Source organism: Priapulus caudatus, unplaced genomic scaffold, assembly GCF_000485595.1.
Source record: "Priapulus caudatus unplaced genomic scaffold, Priapulus_caudatus-5.0.1 Scaffold96, whole genome shotgun sequence".
Lineage (NCBI taxonomy): Eukaryota > Metazoa > Priapulida > Priapulimorpha > Priapulimorphida > Priapulidae > Priapulus > Priapulus caudatus.
Genome location: NW_014577157.1, coordinates 388,246 through 397,650, shown reverse-complemented (window position 1 = coordinate 397,650; position 9,405 = coordinate 388,246). Strand labels below are relative to the sequence as shown.

General features: G+C 41.1%; 1 protein-coding gene across 1 annotated transcript in view; it reads right to left on the bottom strand.

Moving 5' to 3' along the window:
- Positions 1 to 2,542: 2,542 nt before the first annotated feature.
- LOC106805012 (TLD domain-containing protein 1-like) overlaps positions 2,543 to 9,405 on the bottom strand; it is a 25,916-nt gene continuing 19,053 nt past the window's right edge. The window contains exons 3-6 of the mRNA XM_014806477.1: positions 5,933 to 6,072; positions 5,359 to 5,477; positions 3,248 to 3,427; positions 2,543 to 3,074 (exon numbers count right to left, since the gene is read on the bottom strand). Coding sequence (XP_014661963.1) covers positions 2,925 to 3,074; positions 3,248 to 3,427; positions 5,359 to 5,477; positions 5,933 to 6,072 — 589 coding nt within the window. The 3' untranslated portion in view covers positions 2,543 to 2,924. The remainder of the gene's footprint in view (positions 3,075 to 3,247; positions 3,428 to 5,358; positions 5,478 to 5,932; positions 6,073 to 9,405) is intronic.

Sequence of the window (9,405 nt, the reverse complement as noted above, 5' to 3'; positions counted from 1 at the left end):
ATATATGATCCATACATTGTGACAAATCCATACATTGATCCAACAAAACACTTTACCAAAATTATAACAGATTTGGTGTGGATATGCGACACTGATATACACACTAAAAGAATTAAAAAATGAATACCAAACCAGGTTATTCTTTAAAGGGATCCGTTACTCTAGGTTCTAGGGTTATTTTCAGTTAATTTAGGTTAAAATTATGCTACATAAAAGGTTTCATGGTTCATTCACCATTAGAAATATTTTTGTTTAAATGTTTTAAGGATACTCTCCACCTTTTGCAGGGGTATTGCTCTAGTGAAGATTAAACGTTTATTGTCAAATGAATCGAATCAATCACTTGTTTTATTTATAGAAGAGATATATCTCTATGCTCAAGCCAAAAAATTTCATGAAATTTCCAGCACCTAATTATGTTATCACACAAATTTTGAATTTTTATGTAAAAATGGTATTTTGGATATTTCTCAACTACCAGAAAGAGTGAGGATACAAAATTTTTGCCACATGTTAAGCACAATATGGACAAAAATAGTGCGTCTGGATTTTTCTTTAATTTCCATATTTACCGAGAAAACTGGAAAAACCGCTTAAAAATCAAGTTGTGTTAGAATTGAAAATTTTAGCGAATAAAGAGGCATAACTAATAAAATACGGCACTTAATAACAATCCCTGACGAACATCTTTACAGCAATATGTTACCATTAAAACGAGTGTAAAATGAAATTAATCCGAGTTGTAATCACAGAAAAATATCCATTTATACATCGGCTACTATGCCAGAAATCGAAACGGAGAAATCATCGTTTTTCTATTTTTCACAATGAGTGACCGCCTGTGTGCAAAATGGGTGAACGTATGTGAAATATCTACTGTTAGTACTTACTGCGACATATCCGCGACTAACTGACACCACTAAAGCCTGGTGCACATTGCCGAACATTTTCCCGAACAAATGTTTTTGTCTGGCAATGTGCGGGTGGACAATTGCTCGATTCTTGTTGGCCGGTCTGATTGTATGCGCACATGGCGACATTTTGCATTTCCTGTGTAGCGGAATTAGAGATGGTCCATCTGTCATATGTAAATCTGGTTCTATTGCTTACTATTCAGGCCGACATTCATGGCGCCGGTCTAGTTTAGCTGTTTCGTCTCTGATACTTGTAAGGAGTCATAGTTGTATCGGGCGCATGATGTTTGAGGCCAAATCAATCATTGTTGACAAGTTCGTGCTGCACTTTGGTTATCTAACTTTACAAATGTTTCCTCAGAAATTTGGTTCGACATTTCTGCGCAACCTTGACGGGCATTCGCGACATGGTTCGAGATATCAACATATCCGATCTCAGGACATTGTTCCGCGAATACAATGTTCGGCGACGTTTTTGCATGACGAGATTGTCACCGAACATTTCATGGAACTTTGCTTAACGATCATTCGTTTTATCGTGTACTGTTTTTTTGAGCAAATTGCATTCGGCAATGGGCTCGTTGCTCGGGCTTTAATTGTCACATGTTGCTCCATTTGGCACTTGAGAAATCTGAGAATTACGTGAGCTCAGCGTCCATACTCCTGACGGTCACAAATGCTAATATGTCAACAAACGGCGTCCGTCTTGTAGTTATGTACCTCAATGTTCAGTAAGGTGTTGATATTGCAGCGGGGTTAGACTATATTTGGGTCATGTCGGTGTTAGATTTGATACGTTGTGTTATGATCACTAGCCAGTATGGGTACTATGAATGTACTATTATACATGTCAGATGACAGGTCTCGATTTGTGAGGTGTTGACGGCTGAATGAATACTGGCTTTATGAAGCTCTCCTGGTGACTAATCATGTCTCTGATTGTCTTATCGATGACGTCCGCCGTGTCTATATTATCTAACATGTAGCGGGCAGATCAAAATCGCTTTATCTGTGACGGTTACATGTTAGCGTTTATATGATGAACATGGTAATGTCACGAATTCTATGGGTAGGCACAGCCGAATAAAATTGAAATGAAAAAATCTCAGTTTAAAATTTTTTTTGGCCTAACTTTCGAGAGTTATCCTTAAAATAACACGATTCAGTTGTGGTGTTAATTGAGGTGGTGGTTGCGGCATCTCAATGTCGTCTGGTACGATCTGAATAAAGTTGCCGCCAAAGGACTTCTCCAGTCAAGGGTACAGACCGCGAGGGTGTTTGCTTATTTAGATTAATTTCTAAGAAGCAAAGGATTTGTAACTATCTTATAATTGAATATGTCTTCAGTTCATTATGGCATAATTTAGTGTGGCTAAAATGAACATCGTTGATCCGGTTATTTGAAATAGCACTTTAGGGTATAATATAATTTGCACCTTTTGGCCCATAGTCTCGTCTGATACAGCGTCGCAAAATATATTTTTGAGGAACCTGCGGAAATTTTACGGCTGGTAGCCCAGCACGGCGTCGCGTTGTGGGTGTCTAATTGGCTGCCGTTCAAATTTTGTAGCGTTGATGTATAATTAATTATAACAATTAAATTAGGTATCTGGTAACAAGTACGTGTGGGTATAGACGATTTGTTATACAGTAAGTACAGTTGTATGCAGTAAAATCCCAGAGTCTAGTATCCCTTTAAATCCTGACAATACCATATAAGCTAAGCATGGTTGGTTTAACAATGACTCGTGCAGAATACGTTTCTGCCTACATTCTCTGAGGGAAATAATGTCTATTTATTTTCTAATGTGACTTTAAATTATATCTTAATTAACTGACCGAATCCACTCTTGCTATTTTCTATTTGTGCCTTAAACGTAATAGAATTTGGCCAGGAGAACTAACATGGAATGCAAGCAATGACAACATATACGAACATCAGTTTTTATGAATGAATTTGCTAGAAAAATACCAAAAAATAGTAGTATTGTGCATGTGATGACTTAGCAGCTACATGCCGGAAGGTAGAGCCACATCTCCTGGGCTCTCGTTCTTGCTGTCATGTTCTCGCAAGCCCTCACTGTGCTGCCCACGTCCCACCATTTGCAGAATGGCTGTTGCCTCCGGATCACTATCAAGAATGCTTGGTTTCTCTCCGTACTGAAAATAACGTATAGATGAATTATATACATATATTTTAATTGATTGTAACGATATTCCACAGTTGCTTGTTATTACAATTGCCATCGAAATTGTATAGTGCAATATATGCACGTCCCTCTTAGTAGATGCCATCCTATTCCCTGCACGTAAAAGCCATGAAGCCTATATACCTCCTCAGTTTCTACACCATGGCCTGTCCCCCACACCTCCATGACGTCAATTTCAAACTCGGTTTTGCTGGAGAGCTGTGGACTGTTGTATGTCGAACACAGTGGTCCAGCCTTGCTATATCCTTTTCCAAATTCATTGCTTAGCCACAAGCCAAAGTATTCAAACTGGCCACCCATACCCTGTAAGAATACAGAAGTAAAGTTATAGTTATTACTTATTATTGTGGCAATATGTATGCCAGAGTGCATTGGTGATTATAGGAAGAAATGCTGAATCTTCACGCACCTAGTGTCAGAAAATAATCTCAAATCAATTTCACGAGATTACAACCCCGATGATTCAATATGCACTGATCACCAATTCTGGTTTATATAACTACACCTTTTTTATGTGATAGAAATAGGAAATTATGTCACTGCCAGTAAAAGTTGTGATTCATGCTAATAGTTTGTAATTGTGTTGTACAATGGAAAAGGAGGAATACACGACGTTGTTTACAACATTATCACATATCAACAGCCCGCTTCGTGAATTTAAATTTGTAGAGAAATCTCACTACCTCACTGCTCATGCACTGTGAATTGCCAATATGAATATTCTGTCACCCTATATAACGCTATCGTCATAAATCAGCAACCTCATTAACTTTAATGAACAATAAAATTCTCCATCAGCATACGCACTGAAAAAATCCTTTAATAAACGAGTAGATAAACTGCATTCCAATACATCAACAGCATCAATACTTATAATAATCAGTCAAAGTAAAGTAAGCCATAACAGTAAAGCAGCTGCAGCCAATACTGGAGAGTCTTATGTAATTAAATTGACATGCGAGACTAAAATCCATCACGTTGTACGGAAACACATGATACTACAGCAGATGGGGTCGTTGTCATATCAGGTACTACAGATATGTACCCGAGGTAGTTTTAGGTTGTTTAGTATTATGTTTATATTTTTATATGAGGTATGGGGGCCGCACCCGGTGCTACGCGCGTCGAGTGTCTCGTTAGGTTAGGGTACATCTTGCAGTATACTCATATCACTGTACCGCCGTTCGGGTACATATTGTAGTACCGGGGCAGCCCTATAGCCTCACGGAAAGCGTCCGATAGACCGAATGTTGCAAAGGGTTAGGGTTAGGGTTAGGGCATATATATGGTTTATAGTGGCATCGGTGGATGTGCGGCATATTCACGTTCGAATACGGCATCAGTGGATGTCCGGATGCGTAGCCTGGAGGCTAGGCGACCGATTCCGGACGTGTAGCCACTGCGTATTCGAATAAACCTTCGGTCTATCGGGCCTTCGGTCTATCGGACCTTCGGTCTATAGGACTGTAACTGTAGTACCTGATACGACAACGACCCCTTCAGCGATACTACAAGATAAGTTGCGTCTTGTTGCAGTACTAAATTGAGAATGGATAAACGAGATAATTACAACTTGATTCATAATTCATAATTAATCATTGATAATTAACAAGATTCTCAATAATATGCATGAAACTATTAAACGAACGGAATCTATATCGGATCGTTGCCGTCTGCAGTTCAGTGATAGTAAGTAAACGTAAAGCATCAAGTCTGTATCCGAATCACACGAATATTGATATATCTTTATAAACGTTATTTATCACTGTAGGCTAGCCATTCCCCTTTTAAGACTGTTTGTCTGGAATTGAATCAATGCCACGGCCAAACTTGCACCATTCTACAAGCTCTGCCTAACAATAATTTAGATAAGTTAAAAACGAATAAGCCTAGAGATATACGCAAAATAATTGTCTCTCGCAAGTGTGGTGAACGGACTGCAAAACTATATCCCCGCAACTGCGTCACTGCGTGGCAGAGAATAATAATCGTTTTAGTTTTACGACCTATTTAAATGAGTCACTTATCATTCGTGCAAAACATTTGATGTTAGTCTGAAAGATGAATGAATGCTTTTAGTTATCATCCACACACAAAACCGTAAGTAAAAACTGGACCAATTTCGCCTTGAATATTGTTAAAGACACATTTTGAGTGTTTTTGAAAAGTTGGGGGGCTCAAATGTCTGCGGGTGTTTTACCAGTTTTCTGATAATCATTTTTACTACAACTTACTAATCCATTTGGCAGCGTCTGCTGATTGAGGTTGAGGTACATGTAGTTCTCATTCAAGCTACTAGTGTCGTACAGGGCCACCTGTGGGGCAAGGATGAAGAGGAAACATCGGCTATTCCCTGCAACAGATATACGTGGTGTGGTTAGCCTTCTACAAAAGATCGATCCATGGTAAAAAGAAGTCATACTATCCTAAAATCCAGTGATATTCACCTGATTATGTTTATAAAAGGAGCAGACATAACATTATAGAGGGACAGACATTAAAAGTGCTGTTAAAAGTTCACTACATAGCTACACATTTAAAGTTGCAAAAACGGATAGATAGCACTGAAACAAAAGAATTTCTAGATAGGTTCTGTCAACAAATCAGCCATCCACCCTTTTCCCCCTGTCCTCTATTTCCGCTCTAAAAATGCTTTTGATTTTTAAATAAATTATTGATCACACCTTATACCTCGATGTCACATATTGAAGTAGTTCGTCTGCATGCATGTCTGCATGCGCGCGCGTGTGCGTGTGCGAACGTGAGTGAGTGCGTGTACATCACATTATTGCACCGTAGACAACATACCATAAAACTGTGGCTTCATTTCCCAAGATTTCGATGCAAAGCCACCAAAAACATAACCATCCTTGTCTTTAATGATGAGCACAGAAGGACCTTTGTTGCAGATGTGGTTCATCAGAGTTGAAAAACTTTCTCCATGTAGCCTGAAATAAATTAGATGCTCGTTCAACAGTTAACCAAAACACGTATTCAGCTCGATTCTTTTTCACATAGCGTCAGAAGCAAGTTGCGCTTTGGGTTAATGCTTCTAATATCAGGGCCGTAGCCTGTGGAGGGGGAGGCAAGGGGGGCAGCTGCCCCACTAGATTTTGGAGCAAAATTAAAAAATAAGCTTAGCTAATAATCGTAAATAACCCTAACGTTATTTTCTGGTCACTTATCCGTGAAAGCCTTGTCTCAGACCCACCCCTACCACACTATGGACGTCGATCAAGAGCTGCGCCCATCACTCGAGTTCACCAGTCGAGTCATGAAATTTTGCCCCCCCCCCATAGGAATTTGCTCAGCCTACGGCCCTGCAGATGATGTCTGTGCTCAGGTAGTCTTCACAGAAAAAGTGCATTTCAAACTAATGGCTGGCTTGGGTGTCAATGAATGCCTTTATTGTGTAACACGACGACAGACATTGCTAGTTTTATACTGCGCTACCGATAACGACTGTGCAAGCGTGATGCGTGCGCGTGCGCGCGCGCGCGCGTGTGTGTGTGTGTGTCAGTGTTTGCGTGTGTGCGTAGGTGCATCCACACAAGTGTACGAGCGTGCGCGCACGTGAATGCAAAGATGCATCTATATATGCAGCACCTGCCACAGCTCTGATTGCTGAGCGACGTATCGATACATGAAAGACGCGCAGCACCAAATGCGAACATGCATTAGATGATTAGAGGAACAACATTCGCTCTACGACCGCGTATGCAGCCGTAGTGACAGACTGGGGGTCGCGTTGCTGGCTCACATATATTATCCGTACTCGATACATCAAACACGTTACGAGACCGCCTTCAGCAGAAACGCCGTAGTGGCGCAAATATGGGAATGGTGTCATGAATTTAACAATGCCAACAGCAGAGTAACAGCATGGAGGGATACCCGACAACAGTGCAACATAGTAACTACACAGTAATTATGAACTAGTCAGTATAACAACATCCGTCGCTACCTCTGTCAACCATCACGGCCCTACTTCAGAGAGCAACAACATTGATAAAGGTGAAAGAATAACAACGGGCGAGACCACTTCACAAAGTCACGTCCTTTAGCAAACTACAAAAAAGTTTCCAATAATCCTCCGTGAGGTGATTACACACTCCAGAGAAAAGAAAACGTCAGCTCCGTTTCCAATTCGCAAGTTATACGATCAGACAAATCGGAAACTTGAAAAAAACCAGTGTGACTCAACCTACTGACAGGTGAGCATGTGGAACACTAGACTGTCGCCTAGTTATGGGCACGGGGCACGAAACATGATGCGATTTTGTGCTGATGTTCATTTTCTTGCATTAGAAAAGTGATACCCAGATTGAGAGGCCAACGTCCTGCCATTAACACCCCACAGATAGAACCACACAGTCAGATACTATTGCGAAGTAACCAACTAATCGCAACACCCACATTAGTACATGCTTTTGAAGCATTTGTATGCGTAAATAACAGTTGCGGTTCGATTCAGAGATAGAAAGTACAGACACACGCATGGAAGCAGGCCATGACAACTAACGTCATAATATCAGACAGGTATTGTGAAAAGCGGGCTTTGTTGTTAGATATAGTAATGCATATTCGTAACTACCTTGAATCACATTTCCTGTAATATTAACTCCTATACAGATCATGGAATGAAAGCTTCATTAGTCAGATCTACCTCTATCAAAACGCTCAGGAAATCACACATCTTGAAAAGACTGTACAAAATTGTTAATTATAAGATATTTTTAGTTCAAAAATATTGATGTGTCTGATCACACAGCTATTATTCAGTCATTGTAAATTTGATCAAAAATTAAATATGCAGGCATGCAAGCACACACGTATGCACGCGCGCACACACCGACGCACGCACACTCATACTATTTAAATTGAGCAACACTAAACATATTAAACCTTTTAGTATACCACATTTAATAATATAGAATCTAGCCTCTAAAATCCGCTACACTACACACACACACACGCACACGCACGCACGCACGCACGCACGCCGCCATGCACGCACATATGACACATGATGCCCCGTTAAAATAACCCAAAGACTGCATGGCGATCATTGATGGCGATCCACATATCCATTCAATATCCCCGAATGTGCAGAAGATCTTCACAGCCATTAGCGTTATACACTATTATTAAATGTATACATTGCAGGAAATTGCATGGCTGAATTACTTCGGTCAAAAGGCTAGGCTGTCCTTGTTGCCCCTCCTATTGGTGTGTGATGTTGCTGGTTTCTACCCTCATGTAGAAGCGAATTGGGTATTTATCACACCTAAACACCAAAATCTTCATCAAATAATAAATAACTATAACTTGAATCAGCACATGAAGAAAGAACCATAACTAATTTGCTGATTATTTCCCCTCAACATATAACAATAGTACTAACTTTAACTACAAAATTTCCTCCTGCGTCAGCAACCAACCGTAAGCAACATCAACTATGGACATACTCAATTTCTTCAGTTGGCTTGATGACAGAAAATGACCAGACCCCCTATGTCACCAGCTGCTGACGTAGAGCAAACACTGTGGTCCATCTGCACGCTGACGTCCATTTGACTGCATGAAGCAGAGAATAAGCGCGGGGAATATTTTGTGAAGGTTACGAGCCAGTGCGACGGCAACAAGCTCCCAATGTAATGATCATGACATTGCCAATTTGCTGCCTCGGATTCGCGACGTGGGGAAAACGCGGGTCGACACGGTTCCGACGCTGCGAGAGTAACGTTAAGTATAAATCCGCTGCGGCCATGTACTCAGAGGGGACGGGTGGGTGAACAAAACACGATAACAACGCAACGCACCGCCTAGTGAATAAACAACTGCACGTAATATATATAGTTACGCAACAGCAACTGGATTATGCGTTATCCGGCAACACTGAGACAGCACGCGGCGGAGGTCCACTAGAGGACGACTCCGATCCCCTAACCCATAACCCCGCTAAGTAGAAAGGGCTACGCTCCCACATCATGCATCACTGCATATTCGCATCCTGAAAGCGGCCCGGTGAAATTTCGACATGAAATGTCAATGCATGCGCGTAACACGCACGCCCATACTGCTGTAGACAGACAGACAGACAGGCAGAGAGAGAGAGCGAGAGAGAGAGAGCGAGAGAGAGAGAGCGAGAGAGAGAGAGAGAGAGAGAGAGAGAGAGAGAGAGAGAGAGAGAGAGAGAGAGAGAGAGAGAGAGAGAGAGAGAGAGAGAGAGAGAGAGAGAGAGAGAGAGAGAGAGAGAGAGGGAGAGAGAGAGAGAGAGA